Consider the following 21747-nt stretch of genomic DNA (forward strand, 5'->3'; position numbering starts at 1 on the left):
TGAGATCCTTTGGGTTAAAGGTGTTGTCCTATGCGGATGACACCCAAATAATGGTTTCCATTACTCATAACATTAGGGACTCTGCCCTTAATTTAAGGAATTATATGCAGGCCGCCTCCTCCTGATGGTGGAAAACTTTATGAAATTGAACGGAGATAAGACTGAGGTCCTGATTTTCGGCAGTAAATTGGAGATCTGTTCTGCTGACTGGTGGCCAGATAGTCTTGGTGTTTGTCCCTGTTTGGTTGTACATGTAAAGAATTTCAGTGGTCATTGTTGATAATTCACTCTCCTTTGATCTCCATGTCAGTAGGACTATATACACTTGTTTTGGGATCATTAGGATCCTTAGAAAAATTGCTAATTTTCTCTCCTTTGAAACACGCAAGCAGGCTGTTGTTGCATTGGTAACGTCCAGATTGGACTATTGTAATGCCCTTTATTTGGGCATTAACAAGGGTCTAGTGGGACGTTTGCAGCTGGTAAAAAATGCTGCAGCTAGGCTGGTGATGAATCTCCCGAAATTCAATTCAGTCACAGCCTCCATCAGGTCATTGCATTGGTTGCCTTTGGACCAAAGGATCCTGTTTAAAACACCGTGCCTTACTAATGATGCCTATTATGGCTCAAGCTTAGAGACAATCAAGGTGATGTTCCAGCGGTATGTTCCTAGTAGACTACTTCCGTCTTCAGATAAAAACCTGTTAATACTACCTAGGTTTAAAAAGTCCAGGTGGGGATGCAGAGCCTTTTCCTTAGTTGCGGCCAGGCTGTGGAACTCCCTCCCAGAAGAGCTTTCTAGTCAGGTGTCTCATTTGCTCTTCCGTAAAACCTTAAAAACCTGGCTCTTTTCAAAGATTTCAGTATGAGTATGCTGTTTGGTGCGCTTCCCCCCCCCCCACTTCAGTCTGCAAAAGCGCCTGGACACCCTTGGGCTTAGTTCGCGCTCTACAAATCCAATACTTACTTACTTACTTGTAAAACAATTAAATAAAACCATTAAAACAAAAACAACTTTACTAGTAGTAAGTCACCTTTGTGAATACACAATAGTAGTAAAGTTAGACTTTTGGTCTAATTTTATCATTGTGAATCAGGCCCGTTGACTTTTGCAACTTATTTGTAGAAATGTGAAAGGGCATATTATCAAGAAAGGTGTTAAAATGATCACCAGTTTAGCGGCAAAAAAACGCCACTAAAGCGGCGATAATGGGCTTGATAATATGCCTTGGAGAATTCCAATAGAAGCCCATGTTCACACCAGAACATGAACTTCTATTGGAATTCTCAAGGGCATATTATCAAGCCCATTATCGCCGCTTTAGCTGCAGTTTTCTGCCGCTAAAACAGCGATAGTTTTTAACGCCATTCTTGATAATATGCCCCGATGTCTGATGGTCGAAATATTAATCCATGATTTCCATCTATGTTCCCAAGTAATTGGGAAATGTGAGCTATTGGGAAGAAGTATTTGGGAAGGAAATGTGCACCTGAATTCTGGTTAGGAGATCATCAATGAAATGTTTAAAAAAAATCAAGGAAGAGCACTTGAGAAATTAAACCTGCTATATTTTCTATGCTCTGATAGCTACCATAGGCCACCAAGTGTAATCTGCATATGACTTGTACATGAGGAGGAATTGCCTGTTTTTATGTCTCATTTACAGGGTTATGTGTTGCACAGTGATCTGTTGTTGCAAAACACACGAGCAGTACCTATGATTCCTTTATGTTCTGCAGTGTTAATATGTAATGTGTTATTCTTTTTAGCGTGTTGAGAGTTGGGCATGTTTGAACAAAATGCTATAAGCTATTGATTCTTGGCACTGTGGCACTTTTTACAAGTAGAGTTGCTTTTAGGGAAGCTAAAGCTAGTCCTCAATAACAAAATTAAGATTTGTTTCTCTAATGGGTACTTCTCTGAACCTGTTAACCACAAATGCTCTTGTACTACTGATAGATTCATAGATAACCATTGTCTCTACAAGTCAGTAATGCTTCACACAGTGAAACATTTCAGTCTAACCTAGAGCCATGCAAATTTAAATGAAATCAGTGCAACTTGCATAACTTTGTACATTTCTCATTATGAATTTTATTTGAAGTTGTAGAAATTAAAGCATTATGCCATGTCACATAGTTATGCTGCCATTCTGTCAAAATGATAGGGCAGGGGCAATGCGAACAAACAGAATGTGACTTGCTGTAGTTTGCGGTACTTATTTTATTCATGTTAGTTTTTTTTAGCTAATTGCTTCCTGGTGTCAAATATTGACACGAGGAAACTATTTGCTCTAACATATTACTCTAAATGATGTATTTTCATTTCACATAATGTTCCCAAATCAGTATGTGATTACACAAAATCAAGTTATACAAATTGTACACTCCCCTTGTCTATACATGCCATACATTTGTAAGGATATCTTTGCTTTTGGAAGATTTTCAAATTGGGTGCAAACATGGACTAAAAGTAAAACACTTTTCAATGCAGGGTTGCTTTTCTCAAAGCTAGCTTGAAATCCTTGTTCCTCAGACTGTAGATCAAGGGGTTCATCATAGGGATCACCACTGTGTAGACAACAGAGACCACTCGCTCCTGTCCCTTCGAGTAGCTAGATGATGGACGAAAATACATGAAAAATACAGTCCCATAAAAGAGAGTGACAACAGTAAAGTGAGAGGCACAGGTGGAAAAAGTCTTTAGCCTCCCTGTTGCAGAGGGTATCTTCAGAATGGCGGAGATGATGTACACATAAGAGACAATGATGATGGAAATGGAGCTCACTTCAGCAAATCCTCCAAGTGTGTATATCAGGATCTCACTTAAGGTTGTACTGGAACAGGATAACTTGAGTAAAGGTGGAACATCACAAAAGAAATGGCTGATTACATTTGATCGACAAAAACGCAATCTAAATATGCTCACGGTGACTATGAGAGACTGCAGGAAACTAAGGACATAGGAGCAGACAACCAATTGAAGGCAAAAACTTTTCTTCATGATGGTGGTGTAAAGTAGGGGGAGACAGATTGCAATATAGCGGTCAAATGCCATGGCGGCAAGGATGTAAACTTCAGCTGTGCCAAACATGGCAAAGGAGAACAACTGTGTAGCACAGGCTGTAAGAGAGATTGTCTTCCTTTTTACTACCAAGTTAGCCATTGTATTTGGGGCCACTGAAGAGGAGTAACTGAGGTCCAAGAATGACAGATTACTGAGTAAATAGTACATAGGTGTGTCTAAAGAGTGGTCCATGCGGATTACCAAGATGATACCAATATTTCCAAGCACAGTGACAAGGTACAGTAGCAGGAACAGTGCAAACAGGAGAATCTGAAGCTCACGAACATCAGTGAATCCCAACAAAAGGAATTCAGTAATAGTGGTCTGGTTCTCAATGTCCATCTGTTATTAAGGTACTAAGAGAAAACAATCATTAAAATCAGATGACAATAGTCACTTCACTCACCAGTATGTAGCTGTTATCCTTGGTGTGGTACCACCTCAAACATTTTCCCTTCACCCCCTTACTTTTAAGAACTTGTTTTGGTTGGCATTAGGACTGCTATAGTTCTCGTACTCTCTCCATAAAACATGGTAAAATTGGCCAACACCTATTTGCCACATTTAATTTACTTCTAAATTCCTAATACATTGTGCAACAAGAAAATAAAATGCTACTAATGGGCTTTAGCTTGCATTGTGCTACCCACTAAAGTGTAATACATGTCTCAGGCCTGCCACTGCTGCCTGTAGCGCAGTTTTATATTGAAAATGTGAACAGCAATATAAACCATTATTTTTAATACTTATAAGTCACCCCTAGGGTAGGTCCTAAAGGCTCATAGAGCAGGGTACATTGCATTGAAATAGTAGAGAATACATGTTTAAATTGTATATGCCCTAGCAGTAAAAAACTCCTAAAGTTGTTTTCCACTGCTATAACTGCTGTAAGGCTATCTCTCCCATAGACTAACACTCAGTCACCTTATTACATTTAATGAGTGTTAGTTTCACATTGGGAACATATGCAGAAATTATGTTTACACTCAAATGAATTGTAATGTAAAACCCTCTTTAGTGATAACGTTGGATTTTAGGTTACAATTTCGGAAATGTCATATTTAGATAGTTGGCATTTTTTGCACATATCAACTATGCCTTCTGCCAGTGTCCTGGGTGACATGACTTTCAATGGATCTGCTTTTCTGAGTTGTGTATTGCTTTCATAGAATGGCTGGAGCTGTACCCTACTCTGGTGCACTTCAAGGACCAGGATAAGTGAATGAACTTACCAGAACCAGCTTTGGGGGTAGGTCAGGGAATTTTCCAACACAACCTTTGGCACCGGCTATAAAAGTGGGATCCTCAGAACCTCTCATCAGAGCACTCCTGTGGCTGTGAAAGATTCAAAAGATCTGCCCTGCTGCCTGAGGAAGAGGGACTGCGCTTCTAACTGAAGAAAGAAAATTGGAACAGCTAATCAGCCTTCCCAGAGTGATTTCAAGGGTCTGATGGCTGACCTCCTGTGTGAGCTAAAGGGACACACTGAGCTTCCTCAGGAGGTATACACTTACAGCATTAAATCAACAGGTGGAGGCAGGTGGGAGACCCACAAAATATTGAGGGAGGACAGACTCTAATCAGAACCATTGTGGTAGGGGGGACCTAGTTGAGCTGTGGAGAGGGGACTCCTGCGCACAGTGCAATGGGAGTGCCGCGGTCCTAATGCATGCCACCTCCGGGGGGCAGGGTGTTTCTCCCACCTGCGTATTCATTATGGCACTTGTTTGTTACTGTTTAACTTGTTTTTCTCTTCTTACTTTATGTAGCTCAAAATGATTGCTGGGGAAGTAGGGAGGGAAGGGGGAAGGGAGAGATACACAAGCTCTACCAATATCAACTACCCATTATTGTCCAAAGGTGCTCCTACACCCACACATTCCTCACTAGCAAGCTGCAATGACCCAAATTATCTCACTTAATGCAAGAGGGCTGAATAAACGTAGAGTTGTCTGGCGTGCTTTAAGGAATTCCACACCCCTAAATGATATGACTTCTTGAAAACCATCTTCTTCACAAATACCAGAGGAAAATGAATCTAAGGGTGTCCCCCACGGGGTTCCATGCCTCAGCTACCATGAAATGTGAGTAGCAACATACATCCAATGCAATTTACCCTACACACTGTCACATACTCATGCAAATATGGACGGCCATTATCTCATCTTTAGGAACTGTGTATGCACCCAGTTCTGCCCAAGACTATTGACTTCCTGGGGAAACTAGCAGGAATAGTCAAGGGCGATATTGGTCTGACCGGTGACCTTGACTCATTGTGGGGCCATCACCATGACATGGAGGAGGGACAGAATGCCCACTGAGGGGCCTTCTCCCAAAGATTGAAAAGGGCAATGAGTGAACTCAGCATACAGGATGTGTGACAAGAACAACACCCAACCTCAGAATCCTTCACCTTTACCTTTTACCCTCATGTACAAAGCACACACTCCCAGATCAACTACATACTACTGAGCAAATCCACTTTAGGACTGACCCTCTCTGCGCACATCGGACAGATTTTATTGTTAGACCATGCACCGATCACTGTCCAGGTCAACCTCAGGGTAAGAAAGCCCAGGAGAAATTGACTGCACCCACGCCTACTTAGAGACCCAGTCACCAAACACAAAATAAGGACAACAAATTGAGAACAATGAAGGTGGGTAGGTACCCACTCCGGATGTCTGGGATGATTTCAAGGCTGTTATTAGAGGCCACTTCCTAGCGGTAGTAGCAAAGCGTAAGTACCTCCTTGCTCTGGAAGTGCTAAAACTCGAGGATAAGATCCTTGATTTGGATGCTGAGAAACTCCAGCAGCCTTCATGCTGAATTACTAGAGCACTTATGACAGCCAGAGGCCAGCTCCAACTGCATTCTACTAACAAGGCAGAGCTCTAACTGCTCCTTCTTAAGAATTATTATTATAATTATTATTATTATTATATAAAATTTATAACGCGCTCAGTTACCCAGGGGCATCCCGGCGCTGTAAAGAACGAGAAGGGAAAGCTCAGACTCAGTCACTACACCGGAAACAGATGAGTCTTCAGGAGTTTCCTAAAGTGCAGAATATTGGGCTCTGAACGAATCTTAAAGGGCAAGGAGTTCCACAGTGCCGCCACTCGCACTGAAAAACACCGGCCCCCAGAGCGAGCTCTTTTTACTCTGGCTGACTGCAGAAGATGTCTTTGGTCCGAACGCAGAGGGCGTGTGGACTTGTAGGGGCGTGCCATAATGGATAGAATAGAGGGGCCCCTACCATGCAAGATTTTATGAGCCGTGCATAACGCTTTGAATTTCACCCGCTCTTTAACGGGGAGCCAGTGAAGCGTTTTCAGGGCCGGGGCAGCTGAGTGTCTTCTAGGAACCTCCATCAGCACTCTAGCGGCTGCATTCTGCACCTGTTGAAGGGTTTTAAAAGTCACTTCGGGAGCACCGAGAAACAGCGCATTCCCGTAGTCAAGCCTCGACAAGATTAAACCACGAATCAAGAGCTTCCTAGATGGATTAGGGAGCAGTGGTAGCACCTTGCGAGCTGACCGCAACAGACCAAAACACACCCCCGCGGTCTTCCTGGCGTGCGTCCTGAAGGACAGATCTTCCTCCAACCAAACTCCCAAGCTCTTGATCTCCTTCTTGGGAGATGGTGGGTCACCCAGAGACCGAGGCCAACAGCTAGCGATGAGTGAGGGACTAGATTTGCCCAGCAGCATAAGCTCAGTTTTCTCTCCGTTGAGCTTAAGGGCAGAGTGGGACATCCAACGATGGACATTGGCAAGGCAGTCATGAAGAACTTCAGGTTGTTCCGTCAGCTGGGTGAGGCCTACAACCAGCTGAGTATTATCAGCATAGCTGATGATCTTCACTCCTGAAGGGGAAACCACTCTTTCAAGAGGAGTCATATAAATATTAAATAAGGTAGGGCTCAAGGATGAGCCCTGAGGGACTCCACATTGAATAGGGAACAAGGTCGACTGCTCTGCCCCTTCCCAGACTTGATAGAAGCGGTTGGAGAGGAAGGATTCGAGCCATTTCAAGGCCATCCCTGTCACGCCCACCTCTGACAGACGTTGGAGGAGCACCTGGTGACTTACGGTGTGAAAGGCAGCACTCAAGTCCAGGAGGATCACTGCCACTGACCCCCCTGAATCAAGAATGCTCCTTGCTTCCTCCACCACTGCCAATAAGGCTGTGTCCGTCCCCTGACCAGGGCGAAAGCCCGTCTGGGAGTCTCCCAGCAGATGATGGGATTCTAGATGATAAGAGAGCTGGCGGTTAACCATCTTTTCTGCGACTTTTGAGAAGCCGGGCAAAAGTGAAATAGGCCTGAAATTGGCCAAATTTGAGGAGTCTAATCCTGGTTTTTTCAGTAGTGCTTTGACAACTGCCTTTTTCCATCTCTGAGGCACCGTGCCCTGGGAGAGTGAAAGGTTAATGAGGTCAGTAAGCGGAGTGGACAGAGTGTTTGCCACTTGTTTGAGATATTTCATAGGCACTGGGTCACTAGGAGACCCACTCTTCATCCCTTTCAGGACTTTTACGACCTCCTCCTCCGAAAAAGGGCCGAAAGAGGACAGCTCAGCGGGGCATATTACTGGGCTAAATTCCATCTCCGGGATCTGAGAGGTCGCAGGCAACGAAGACAAAATCTTCTCTATTTTCGAATGAAAAAAGTCAGCCAGCTCTTCACATTTTTCTTGAGGGTTGTCGTGCACAACTGAAGGGACCGGAGCCTTCAGGAGTTCCTTAAAAATTTTAAAGGATTCCCCTGGTGAGTTACTTGCCCTCTCGATCCTATCGCTGAAAAAGTTCCTTTTGGCGTCTTTCAAAGCGACTTTATACTTCCTCATCGATATCTTGTAGTCTTCCCGACTTTCATTCCGTCCGCTCTCTCCTCCATGCCCGTTCTGATCTTTTACATGATGTTCTGAGACCCATAAGCTCGGGAGTATTGCGCATATAATGCGGGAGGCAAAGTTGGAACCCCTCTGGCTATACTTCCATGGGGTAAACAAGAGAGGGAATACATCAGAGAAATCACAGCCTTGCCGGGGACCCCAATAATGTAGGATGCAGGAAAGGTGCCTGAATTTTGCTCTTATTACTTAAGGAGGCTCATCCAACCAAGCAACTTTACCGAAGGCTGACAGGCCCACAATTGTGTTTGGGCAACTATCAACTTGGTTGAGAGAGTCACCCTCAAATAAATGTCTGCAGTGCTGCTCACGCTTATTGCTGAAAATACCCTTGACCCAATTGATTGGAATTTTCTGAGAATCATGCTTTGAAAATGGGTACAGACCCCACATTCTCATGGATAGTGCTCTCTAACTATGCAACCCCCTTGCTAGGATGGCTCTCAATGGTCACCTTTATAAGCGCTTCTGACTTTTCAGAGGTACCCGACAAGGTTGCCTCCTTCTATGCCTGTTGGACTTGGCCCTTTTTGGCAGGTTCACTTCTGAACTTTTTGCCTTGTGCTCTGACATGGTGGTAGTGGTTTTAGGCTTCTGGGCACTTTAGCACTGTGGCCCTGTGTAAAGTGCGCTTTGAGTGCGTGTGGTGAGATTGGTCTGCCTTCCCATAGGAATGCATGGTGGATACGTGTGTCCATGATAATTCCAAGTTCGAGTTTAGTATGTGTGAACTCGTGAGGATAAATGCTGTGCTATGGTGTGCACAGACTTATGGTGACTGGTGGAGAAATGCCCCTTTTAGAAGTTGGCATTGCTGTGCCTTGTGTCTGCCTCCCTGATTTGAATTGCATGTCTGGCTTGTGATTGACAGGAGCTGAGAGATGTGGGTGGCTCCAGGAGGGGCAGGGTGAGTCAGCTAGGCTTAATGGGACACCTGGGCTAAGAGTGGTGGGAGGGGTAATCCCCAGACTCTGAATTGGACTGTGCCCAAGCTGTACAATGCCGGCTCCGCCCCCTGTGGTGTGTGTGATTACTGAGCCCCCCACCTGACAAAGGGGAAGAGGAGCTTCGAAAACAAAGTGCTCCAAAACTCCCCTAAACCAGTTCTGACTGGTATCCCCAATCCCTGTGCTGTGACACAAAGGGAAATGTAGTATAAATATAGTGGCTGTGACCTCATGAAAATGTTCTGTTTTTGGTGTGATCCTGCCGGTTCGTGCTGCTGCTGAGGCAAGGGGGCGGGGGGGCTGCCATGAGGGCATGCCTCCCTGGGCCCTGCATTGCCCTTTGAGCCATGAAAGAACCTTTGCCAAGGAGCTGTGGCTCCTGGCGCCTCGTGGGCGCTATGTCTAAATTGCTCAGGGGAGAAGAGTGCGTGGGCCTGGCAGCGCAGCGCTGCAGAGAGAGAGAGAGAGAGAGAGAGGGAATCCCCCACGTAGGGAGAAACAGGTCCAGCACCAGGGAGGCCGGAGAAGCCAGGAGTCCCCGAGGCAGCCCGGTGAGTGAGGGCTGGGCAGGACGCATGGCCGGCAGCTATTACTTTCCTGAGCTGACCCACCATTGCGGGCCGCTCCAACTCGATTGGCATATTGTTGTTTAAAGGGCCAGAGGAGCCCTTGTTCGTGAGAAGGCCATTTCCCTGGGCGGGCCTGCCGTAGTGGGACACTCCAATGAGGGGGCAGCTTCTTTTGTGTGTGAGAGAGCCCCTGAGGGCCACAGTTCTTTGAGGACAGATCGAGGCGCATTGTCAGCACCTGGGCGGTCTCGCCAGAGAGCGGGCCACCCCAATGATGGGGTCATGTGTTTGATGCCACGTGGAGGGCACACAGGTGCCGAGCCCCCTTTATGAGAAGTGCCACATCTGCGCCACACCAGCGCAGACAGCTGCAACGAATTGGGCTCAATTGAGAGAGAGTCCCTGAGTGGGACCAGAGGCACAGAGGTACCAGTGAGACTCCCAGCTGCACAGCAATTAGTGGGCAGCTGCTACATTTAGGTTTGTGCAATTGCACACTCTGGATTCCACTGCTAGGAAGCAGCCCTGACATTCTGGACACAGGGCAGTGAGCCCCTTTGAGAAGGCCAGTTGGCCAGGGGGTATATATATGTTAATAGTGCGCCATGCCCTAATGTGATTAATGCCTCTACTATGGGCTTCATTAGGAGACTATGTGCTAAATGTGGTACTAGGAAATATGATTCATGTATTATGATTTACACACCCTGTTTGATGCCTCTAATTGTGGTTTAGGCATGATGTTATTTGCATAATATGATTTATGCTTGGGAGGTTATGCTCCGAGGTGATCTATGTCCCTAATGTGAATTATGCTTAGGAGGGGAGGGTCTAACGTGTTTAGACTTATGAGATGATTGAGTAATTTGTTTATGCTGATGAGGTTGGCATACAATAGATTTGGCGCCTATTTGATACTGTGCATAATGTGGTTTATGTTACAGGCTGTGTAGAAGTGTGGCTCACTGGTTAGAGGAGGCAGACCCGGACGCTGAGATCAGACCCAGGACCAGGGTTCAATTCCCGACGCGGCAGGGTCTTGAGCCCAAAATGTCCACGGACTCGGTAATTCTCGCTTCGGTGCCTACTCGAATCACAGGTTCACTCTCTGCAACTCTGGGCAATAGCTTGCTTAATCTCCACTACGGCCCCCCGCGGTGGGATGCCTGGCTTTCACCTTGGGGATACCCAGTAGGGGCTATCTCATAGGGAAAAACCAGGACGGGTTCCCAATGCAAAGCGCTTTGAGACCTGGCGGTGATATTGCGCTATATAAAAACCCATCCATCCATCCATCCATCCAGGCTGATGCTGAGTACAGTGGTTATCAGTGATTACTGGTTGTACGTTTATGATATGTTTTACTTTTACTAAGTTCACTTAGTGATGGTTCTGACAGTGGTCCAGTCTGCCCTGTCAGGTGCATATAATCCCTTGTAAATATGACCTAGTGCCAGGTGGCACCATGTATATTATGTGAGTACTATACTAATGTGTTATGAGAATGCAAAGGCCATTTTTTTTATATCCTTGGTTGGAGTTCCTTGTGGTGTGCCTGGGATGTTGTTGGTGTGCTTTACACATGGCCTCCGGGATAAGCCTGACTGCTCGTGCCAAGCTACCAAGGGGGTGAGCAGGAGTTATCTTTGGCGTGTAACTCCCTTGCCCTGACTAGAGTGGTGGTCTCTGTCTGGCTTTGGCACAAGCCTTAGCCAACCAGAGATCCAATTTCTAACAGTGCCTCTTCATAAAGCCCTTAACATGCTCAATTCAGCAGACATCAGTTGTGAAGGGGGTTACATTTGGCTGGCAGGAATTTAAGATTTCCCTCTAACCCTATGATTTGCTGTTGACACGAGGCTCCCCACACACCTCACTCCCAGCAGTACTGGCCAATGTTCCCTCTAAATTGTTTCCTCTGTGTGCAGCAGTGTAAGGTCTCTGTGCGCTGCAGCCAAGGTTATGTGCATCAGGAACCAGACCACGTGCGTGGGTGCCGCATCTAAAGAAAGGGGCGCAGCGATCTTATTTTCTTAATATCAGTAACCTTCTGAGCATCTGACAGGAAGGTAGACCCTTTAGGAATATCAAGTATATCTTCAATTCTGAACCATAAATCCAAGACGATGCAGCCGTTTATATGGCATGTTCCGATTTTCAGCAGAGGCTGCAAATATTTTGTATATAAAGCTTATCCATTCTTATTATATGTTATTATCAGACTGTACATGGTAGACATTCATAAAAGCCAGGCATTCCAATCTAATGGGTAAGACCGACGAGCAACAGTGCACCATAGGGGACTTTTTGAAAGGTGGAAAGGAACTGCCTAGACCATTTCAGCCACTTTATAAACACCACGTTAAACTACAGTGTCTCTAGTAATCACTGAAATTATTAAAAGTCACACATAGCAGACTGAAACCATAGCAGCTGTGCAAGTTGTGCTTTTGGACTTGATGCATGTTTTTAGGTTTTGCCTAGCATTGCAGCGCAAAGCGGTGCTCACTTTGCGAGGCATGCTCTATCAGGGTATTTTTTAGAAGTGATGTGGAAGCCCCGCCCATATTTTTCATTGGCTGGCGTCATCGTACATGGTAAATACTGACTTCCGATTGATAATGAGGCTTCTTAGGCCCTCCTTGTTACTGCCCTGTCTCCTTTTGGGACTGCCCATCAGGACTGGATCGTTTACTTGCAGCGTTATACTGTCTTCTTCAATTAGTCTGTAAGCACTTTTTTTCATTCAAGCAATGGCGACAGCGTGTTTAGGTCGCACCTGGGCCAACGCTTCTGTTTTTAGTGTACTGTTCCCGCCCCCCCTCATATTGTCCGTGTTCCTTTTATTCCCGCCCCCTCCCGCTGTCCCTTTTCTCACAGCTCGTGGGCCATGGACGTGATTTTGGTGACCGTTGGTCACAGCCCTCCCTGCTCTGCAACAGATTGCAGTGCCTCCTGCAGCACTGCAATGTCATGCTCCCGTGCCTCCAGGTGCACTCACCCAGCCCCTCCAGCGCACCACACGAGCTCACCTTGCCCTGACGAGGTCGCCATGTCCTGCCCTGGTGGGCTCCTGGCCCCTCGCCTGCCCTACTCAGGTATCCTGACCCCTGCAGCTCACATCCGTGCAGAGCTCACAGCGCAGGCGGCTGCATGGCTCTGGGGCACTTCCCTCAGCTTCCTCTGGTGGCTCCGGTGGGAGGGAGGAGGGAGACCTCTGCCGGGCTGGTGTCCTCTTTTTATGTTTATCCTGGGTGCCCCGTTTTGCTTAAGCATGGCACCCGCATTTGTAGGTATAACTTACTTCAGCACAAAAGCTCCATCTGTAGGGTGTTCTCCACGAATTGCTGCTAAAGCTGTACCTTTTTTTGTTTCTGTTCCTCCTTATGTTTTTGTTCCAGCTTATTATTGGTGCTTTAAATGCTAATGCACATAAAATAACGGAATGGGATATCCTTCACCCATGCCCTCAAATACCCATCAGCAAACTTTCTATCAGGCCCTTTTTTTCTTTCACGTATATCAAAAGTGGTTAGTGAGCACGCTACTGGTGCAAAAGTGGTTCATATAACACGTTTAACAGATGTCTCATAGACCATTCAAGATTGAAGCAAACTCAAACATGACAACAGAAAAAAAGAACCGATTTTTTTTACAGATAATTCTGCTCATTCGTTCCATGTGTATATGGGGGAGTGGAGAATCGGTCCAGTCACAAAGTAACAAAAGCATTCATTTTCAATCACATGCAGACATGAGACGGTCCGTTTTCAGTCACTGCGTGTGAAAAATGCCCGTTAGTCCCATGAAATCATGGACTAATAAGCAGAAATGCACTGAAAAGTGTATTCTGTGTAACATAAATCAAGACAAATTACATTATGTCAAAGCCATTTTAATTGCACATGTATGTGGAATGTTCGGCAATGAAAGTGGCAGAACACAATGTAGCCTGTCATCGCAGATATCAAATGTTTATGTTCTTTTCATTGATAAAATACAACAGTACCTTGTAACATGAAAATTAGCCTAGCTAAAGTTCACAAAGTACTTAAATCCCACAAAAAATAACACATAAAACCACAAATCATTAATTGAAAAGACACATCAGGCATATTCGCATGCACAAAATGGTGTATGAATAACTGAACTGGTTTGCACATGCCTAGCTAGAAATCCTTTATTTATTTTTTTAAAGGCCATTGTGAATTGTCAGACCCATTGTCAAAGCTCAGATCTTGGTTGTGAACTCGAGCTAAAAACGTATTTAAGAAGACTGCTAGTTTATTAGGTAGTGACTGGTTATTTCAGACTCTGACAATTTAAATCCTGCAAGTGGTTACTTCGTACGAGATCCTAGACACCGGAGAAAGGACCCTGGTCCTAGATGGTCCGCAGTCAGTGCGCCATTTGAAAGGGGGTCCCTTGGACACCTTTATGCTTCTTCATGCCAGTGAGTGCAGTCACTCACTGCATTCACCTGTAGGGGAGTCTTTGTCCCCCTGGAAATGCAGGCTGGTTTCACCCACACTTTGAAAGGCTGCTTCAGGGTGGTGGTCCAACTTTCACTAGCAAAAGTGACTGGCTAACCTGGGAGTAGAGCATTATAGCAATGCCTTTTATTTATTTTTTTAAACATAAATAAAGGGCATTGTCATTTACAATGCCAATAGCTTAAACTCGCATACATGCGAGACCTATGGCATTGCAAATGCTTGTTTTATTTGCTGCTTGGGACAATTAATTTAAAAGAAATGCTGAAATTCCATTACAGCTTCCTGATCTTTGCCTGCGCATGTGTATTGATCAATGGAAATACATCAGTGTGCCATTGTAGGCATTTTGGTTGTTCAGCACCAGAAACCAGCATTATTTTGTCTTTAGTTATTTTGTCTTTTTTGCTGATGCAGATCTGCTTTGAAAGGAGACTTATTGGTTATTGCCAATGCTTGTTTACGTTACGAGGCCAATACATTAGTTATGACTTACTCGTTTTTCAGTTTCATAGTTGAACTATATAAATGGCATCAAACTACCAAAACAAATTCATTAACTGTGCACGTGTTGTGTGAATAAGATGGACGACCGAATGAACGAGTGAATCAGTTAGCTGTTTATGAACCATATTATTGCCCACTGGGGTCTAATTGCTACGTCAAACAAGCTGAAAACGGAAGTTATGTATTTGGAGCACCCGACAATAATGACCCAAGAAATAGGAGTGAAGCAGAGGTGCACTAATTGAAAGCAGCAGGGAGGATTTTAAGTCGTATAGCGTTTACACCAGGTCTTGCATGCGTGCTGACGCTCAACTTAAAACCAGATCCACCAGTTTGAAGGATTCTAAATAGTGGTGTGTAAGAACAGTGGGCCTTATTTATGAAGGCCTTGCGCCGCCGGTGCGTCACTTTTTCCCATGTTAAAAGTGACGCACCGGCGGCGCAAGGCCTTCATAAATAAGGCCCAGTGAATTTAGCAATCTGCCAAATATAAAGGGGCAGATTTATGAAGGCCTTGCGCCGCCGGTGCGTCACTTTTTCCCATGTTAAAAATGACGCACCGGCGGCGCAAGTCCTTCATAAATCTGCCCCAAAATGTTTTTGTGTCAAACAAACGGAGATCAGCATTTGCGGCGAATAACAGAATTTGGCAGTGACAAATGAAAAGGACCTCCCACCACTCTAGGCATCATGACATTTGGGATTTGTCAAGAGATCCCTCAATGAGGATTAGGGCATCTGCTGAGGGACTATAGAAGCAGAAACCCCAGCACAAGGACATGGGACCACTGTCCTCAGGTGCACAACACCACCGCATGCTGGTTGACGATGTGATTTTCTATGTATATGTGTACAGATCAATAAATGGAGGACTTAATGGATTGCAGCGTTATCTATGATATGTAGCTCAACATCAAGCACTAATATTTAATTTTTGTACCCAGTGTCATTAAGAGCATCTTTTTTTTTCTTTTTTTTCTTTCAGGACTTCTTGGGGTGTGGCTAAGGACTGAATGAAGGCCTTCCTGAAAGTATTTCTGTTAATTGCAGCACCATCATGCACTGCATTTAACAGGAATATTTTCACAAAAGCTCACAATCAGCCCGCAGCCGCGCTCCACTAACAAAAAACATGCATCAAGTCCAAAAGCACGAGGTGTAAAGCACACGACGTGGTTTTGGACTTGCTACAATTCCTTTCTTAATGGAGTGCAGCTACCGGCTGATTGTGGGCCTTTGTGAAAGTATTCCTGTTAATCGCAGCACCGTCATGCGCTGAAATTAACAGAAATATTTTCACAATGGCCCACAATCAGCCCCCAGCCGAGCCCCATTAGGAAATGAAATGCAGCAAGTGCACGAGCTTCTTACTGCTAAATCCGTGCACAGGCTGCCATAAAAAAGCAAACATACCTCCTGCCACTCCCGGCGATGCGAACGCTTCGGGGGTTCTGCTGTGTGCGCGCTTAAAATAGGACACTGCGCGCTCTGAGTGAGAGATGTGCTCAGATGCGCGCAGCTTCTGGGAACACTGGTACTGGCTATACTTGAGGACTTCCAGGCGGTCACCAGAAATGCTGTTAATCTTGACAAATCAGAGATCCTAAATCTGACCCTTGGGATGGGTGAGGTGGCCGACCTGTCCCCTTGCTTCCCCTTTCACTGGACCCAGTCCACCATTAGGTAACTTCGATTCCGACTCACACATCAGGTGTTAGAACTCTTCAAGGCCAAATACCATTACCTTCTTTTGACCTTGACTAAACATATGCATTCTTGGAAATGCCTAATACTTTCCTGGTTTGGCAGAACCATTGCTTTCAACATTAATATATTCCTGTGCTTCCTATAACTATTTCAAGCACTCCCAATTCAGCTTGACCCTTCTACCTAAAGCACATCCATGACAAATCTGCTCTTATCTGAAAGGATAAAGCCAGAGATCGTCCCAAAAACTTATCTCCCAACCTCAGCAGATGGGAGGGTTAGTAGCTCCTAGTATCCCACACTATTACTCAGCCCGGAAACTCCCTAATGCAGTTCAACGACCGCCTGAACTTCTACACTCCCACCCGCCGGCTTCGATCGACCAGCCACGCACTCGCCGCCATCCCCCGCATCCGAAGAGCCACAACAGGAGGAAGATCCTTCTCCTACCTGGCCGCCAAGACGTGGAACTCCCTCCCCACCCACCTCCGCCTGACCCAAGACCACCTCGCCTTCAGGAAGCAACTCAAGACCTGGCTGTTCGAGCAGTAGCGAACCCCCCTACCCCAAGCGCCTTGAGACCCTCCGGGTGAGTAGGGCGCTATACAAATGCTTGATTGATTGGTTGACACAACCTTGAGCGAGGACCTTACCAACTGGCACCATCCCAGTGGCGACTCACCCCATCATCTCAACAAGCATTAAAAATAGGTTCACCTTCCCGATTGACATATACCCTGACCATAGAGTATGCACCTCTACATCTTTAGTGGCTACCATTCTGGGTTGTTCTTCCCCTAACGCAGTAGCAAGAATACATGTTTGAGCATCACGTTAAATGAGGTACTTATCATAGCTGATAACAATTATAATGCATTGCAATTAAAGCCCCTAAAAGGCATCACAGTTAAAATCACAGGATTAAACATCTACAGCCAGACACCCTAGCAGGCATGTCTGGCAACATAACCCCACTTTGCTTATGACTTCACATTACACATGTGGCTTTCAGTTCCTGAATAGAAATAATCTTAGGTAAATGCACTTTTGGTGCCGTTACACCACTTAACCTCCAGGAGATGCCCTTCTCCAGACATCCCCAGCTCATCTCTTCATACCTTGGGACAGTCCCAAACAACCCCCCAGCTGAAGAACAAAAGTTCCAGCCATGGAATGCTATTGACGCCTGGCTGAGCCCTGTAGGGGTATTGCTTTCAAGCCCCTCAGAGACTGAGGGAGGGACTTAACATTTTCGTGCTGGTAGAGTCTCTGGGTTTGCTCCTGCAGCTCCCCTACACCTTGGAGGCACCACCAGTCGAGAAAAGGCTGTTTTCCCTTGCAGGCCGGTGTGGGACTGCAAGGCATTATGGGGCGCCTTTCCTCTTGGGTGCACATATTATAGCAGTGGCTCTCCCGCTGCTCTGGGAAGAGTTGAGCAGCCCCTGGCGGCTTCCTGCTGCTTCAGGACCTCATAGGGGGGCCCGGTCCCACCCGGGCCCCTTACACCTCTTCGTCCTCATTGGGGTCGCTGTCCCACCCGGGAACACCGCAATGCAGGCTCGCTGGAGAACCACTCGAGTAGCCCACCCTCGGTTGCTCCTGACAGCTCCCCATCTGGCCAACACCTTCGTGTGCTGCCACAGGAGCCGGCATCTCTCTTCTGGTCTGCCTGCTCCTGTCCGGCAGACACAGAGACTCCCGCCATTCAGGCTTGGCCTCAGGGTAGTGCGGCTTCACTCCCCCGGCCTCCTCCTTCTCTTCAGGGCCCGGAGTAGGATCCCGGGCACCTGAGCAATTATTCACGGGGAGCGCAATGGTGCTCCCTGACTTGGCTTCATGGATTCGGGGCCAGGGGTTGTGATCCCGGGCCCCAAGGCAGCTTCGCGGGGAGCGCAATAGCACTCCCAGACTTCTGTCTTCAAGGGGGCATGATGGCACAACAGTGCTCCCTGCCTTCCGCAGGGCCTAGAGTTGGGATCCCGGGACCCCCACACCATTCCCAGGGGGGTGCGAGGGCAATCCCCAGTCTCCCTTTTTGGTGGGGGCCATGCAGGGCTCCTGGCACCCCATGGGGCATGTCCTGTGGGGCAGCCCCCGGGACCTAACCCAGCCCGGGGGCATTTTCTGGACTGGCGGTGGAGCCCTATGTCGTCGGTTGGCTAGAGTCAAAGGTCACCTACCTTCTGGGGGCATATCCCAGCCCACAGAGGACTGATCTGTACCATGTTGACCACTTCTTGCTCCTGGTGGCACTTCCAAGCCACTGGGAGCACTTTCTTTCACGCTCCTGGTCTCAAGGAGGGTGAACTCGGCAGGGAGCAGTCATCACTGGCTCCCTGCACCAGCCTCTCACCTGGCTCTTTTACTGGGCCTCTCTTCTCCTTGTGCAGAGGCCCAGGCTTCTGCTCACTGCTCCTGGACTACCTTCCTGGTGCAATTTTGCATCCTGGGACAGTCAGGGGGTTCTTCCTTCCAACTGCCCCTGGTGCCAGGCTCCAGCACTTCCTCAGCAGACCACACCCCAGTAAGAGCTCCTCTTCCTGTGCAAACTCTTTTTAAAGAATTTGGAGGGGGCTGGCAGGAAGTCTCTGTTTGCCCTATCAAACAGCGACACATCACTTCTCTGGCCCTGCTCCCTCCTTCCTGCCCAGGCCTTGTCCAGAGGTCTCCTGCCACATGGTCTCTGAAAAGCCCCTTCCCCCTTTGCTGCCTTCTCTCCAGAGCAGCTTGGTGCCTTGCACCAGGGGACAGCTGCTGATGCATTAACCTGTAGCCCCACCCATCTTCTCTTCGTGGAGAGGAGGCCTTCGCCCTTGGAATGCTTGTCGTGAAGGGCTAAGCCTCTGATCCTACAGCTTGGGGAGGAAGGACATTAATCCAGCCTGACAGGGTCACAGCCAGTCAGGCTCTGATTATGAGCTGAGTCAGAGGGATATGACATTTATGGATGACGGAAAAGCAGTACAGATATGACTTTGGACTCTGCAGAATTCTTCTTCTCACCTAAGTTATAGTGGACTTTAGTGTGTGTTTGAAATTTGTAGGCCCTAGGAAAGTGAAACTATCTCGTGTGGTCCCCATCCTCATAGGAGACTACTGATGTGGTCTTTCAGTGAAAACATTAAAGCACATTGACTTTCCCTTCCATGTTTCTTCCCATTGTGTAAAGCCTATTCTATGTCACCCTCCAGCTCTGCATAATTCCTGCCACACCATTCAATTTGTATCTGCTCCTGGGCTGCGCACGCCAGGAATCTCCCCTGCGCAGCCCTTACACTTGTACACATGCATGTACACACGTGTCTGCATATAACCAGCCCGGTGCCCCTTACTCTGCCTGCAGCGCAGCGGCCTAGTCTCACCCAAGGGACACCAGTAAAATCCACATGCAGCCTTTTGCTTCATGAGTTCACTGTGGGTGAGTCCCAACCTATGAGGCTCTCCCACAGTAAAAGTTCAACAATTAGGTGTTCAAAAAGGGAAAAATCCTGGTGGCTCAGATGGTCAGAACTACCTTCTAACAGAGTCACTAAAGCAAACACTCCCTCTAAACTACGGTTCCTCAAACAATATCAGCAATCTATGTGAGTCTCCTGGCACATGATACTCCACACTGAGTGGGAATGAGTATTTGCAACAACAGTATAGCCTTAGCGCTGGGAGAGACTACAAAGGCACATACATGACTCCTCTGCATCCACTCATGGACAAAAAATACAGTATAAAGTCTATTTGGGTTGGCACTTCACTCATCATAGACTTCCCTGCATATACCACAATACTTCATCCAAATTTCTGGAGGGGCAGTGGAATTTTTCTCCTTCTAACCTCCAGAAAATGCATGTGGGATTTGATGCCTACTAGTATGATTTTCTATCGCAGGTGGTCATGGTCAGAGGGCTTCTTTCTACTCGAGTGGCAGCAAAATCAACTCGAATTGCCACTTGCTCTTGTACAATGTGGGGTGCTGTTTATGCTGATTTATCAGCTCTGCTTTCACTACTGCTGCTAAACTGCTGTGTATTTTCCAACCACTGGTGGAAATCTGTGGAATCTCGTGGAGTTGTTTTGTAACTTCGTGGAATTCCATGGAGTACAACTCCCAGAGTTCCAAGCACCCATAATTATTTTTCCAATTGAATTGGCAGTTAAAAAGAACAGAACACAGTATGTGCTACACACACAACAATAACATTCAATATATCGGTTGTGGGTATTTGGTACACACCTTTAACAGGTACTAATAGGTACATTAAATATGCCAATCAGGTGTGAGCGAATTTTATAAAAACAATTGTTTAAGAACATTTTATTAATAATTTTCAAGTAAATTGTGCATAATCAGACCTCATTACAAAACAATCAAAAAAGGTCTATCAAGTGGTTAGCGCCACTGGCTAGAGTTAAAGAAAGTGTTCACTTTCTTCTGTCAACATGGTGCGTGCTTGTCGTCTCCCCTTCATGTGTTGGCCTGATTCAGAATGGTTTCTGAGGAAGGCATTGGAGGTGTCCTTGTGCAAGGAAGATGCTGAATGGTTTCTGAGGAAGGCATGGGAGGTGTCCTTCTGGAAGGAAGGTGCTGCCTAGAAGAGGGCGACTGTGGAGGATATTAGGCAGACCAAATAGAAGCTACCCGTGGCGAATTGAGAATGGACTTCCATTTCACAGACAGAGACTGAGGCTTGTAGCGTGTGGTGCTGCAGCTGAAATGCCCATGGATGCTCATGGAAACCAACCATGTGTGTCATGTTAGGTGTTCAATTAATGTAATTACTTATTTTTTAAATGAAAGTCTAATATTTTTATTTTATTGAGATTATTACAATATTTAATATAATAAATAATGATTTAATAATAAATATACATGTGATTGTGTGAGTGTGTGGTGTGTGTGTGTGTGTGTGTGGGTGGAGGTGCAGGGTTTTGTGTGTAAAATGTTGAAGTAATTTAATTAGTTTAACATTGGTTCTTGTTGGGTGTTATTTTATTTTGTTATTAATTATGGGAGTGTGTCCCAGAACCAGTGGTTGGCCATGGGTGTTGCTTCACCTACTTTAAGGCTTGCTTGAGAACATTTGAGACTGTTTTGATACTTTTAGGGTTGTAGTAACTTTAAAGTGTAGTTTGCAAATAGCAATGGTCCTATTTTTTTGTAGGCGGAAGTTTGTAGTAGCCTGTCCTCCTGAAATCCCTTTTTCAATTTCCTTAGATGTCTCCCATTTCATAGTAGATATTCCTAATTTTCCCACCACTCCCCTGTCCCTCCCACATTTAAATATACATGTGCGTAGATCTCCTCATAGAAAAGACAGGAGAGGCGGAGATTTACACTCAAAGGTTTGTAAATTGCATTTTGTACTGCATGAGTAATGCTACTGTAGTACTTCTTAATGCACTACAATTTGCAGTTTGTGAATGAAGGAAAGGTGTGGCACAGCAGCCCCAGCAGCTGACTGTGGAGCCCGGGGGCTCATGGCTCGATTCCCGGCACCGGCGGCTGTTCAGCTCAGCATCATGTAACTATGGACAATAGCTCACTAA

General features: G+C 46.2%; 1 protein-coding gene across 1 annotated transcript; it reads right to left on the bottom strand.

Moving 5' to 3' along the window:
* Nucleotides 1-2485: 2485 nt before the first annotated feature.
* LOC144769286 (olfactory receptor 5AR1-like) lies at nt 2486-3409 on the bottom strand. Its single transcript, XM_078653349.1, has one exon. The coding sequence runs from the start codon at nt 3407-3409 to the stop codon at nt 2486-2488; it is 924 nt and encodes a 307-aa protein (XP_078509475.1).
* Between the last annotated feature and the right edge of the window lie 18338 nt (nt 3410-21747).

This window comes from Lissotriton helveticus, chromosome 1_1, assembly GCF_964261635.1.
Source record: "Lissotriton helveticus chromosome 1_1, aLisHel1.1, whole genome shotgun sequence".
In the NCBI taxonomy this organism is placed as follows: domain Eukaryota; kingdom Metazoa; phylum Chordata; class Amphibia; order Caudata; family Salamandridae; genus Lissotriton; species Lissotriton helveticus.

What these genes read in the sequence shown, in the direction of transcription:
- LOC144769286 (XM_078653349.1), bottom strand. Translation starts at nt 3,409, where the DNA reads ATGGACATTGAGAACCAGACCACTATTACTGAATTCCTTTTGTTGGGA.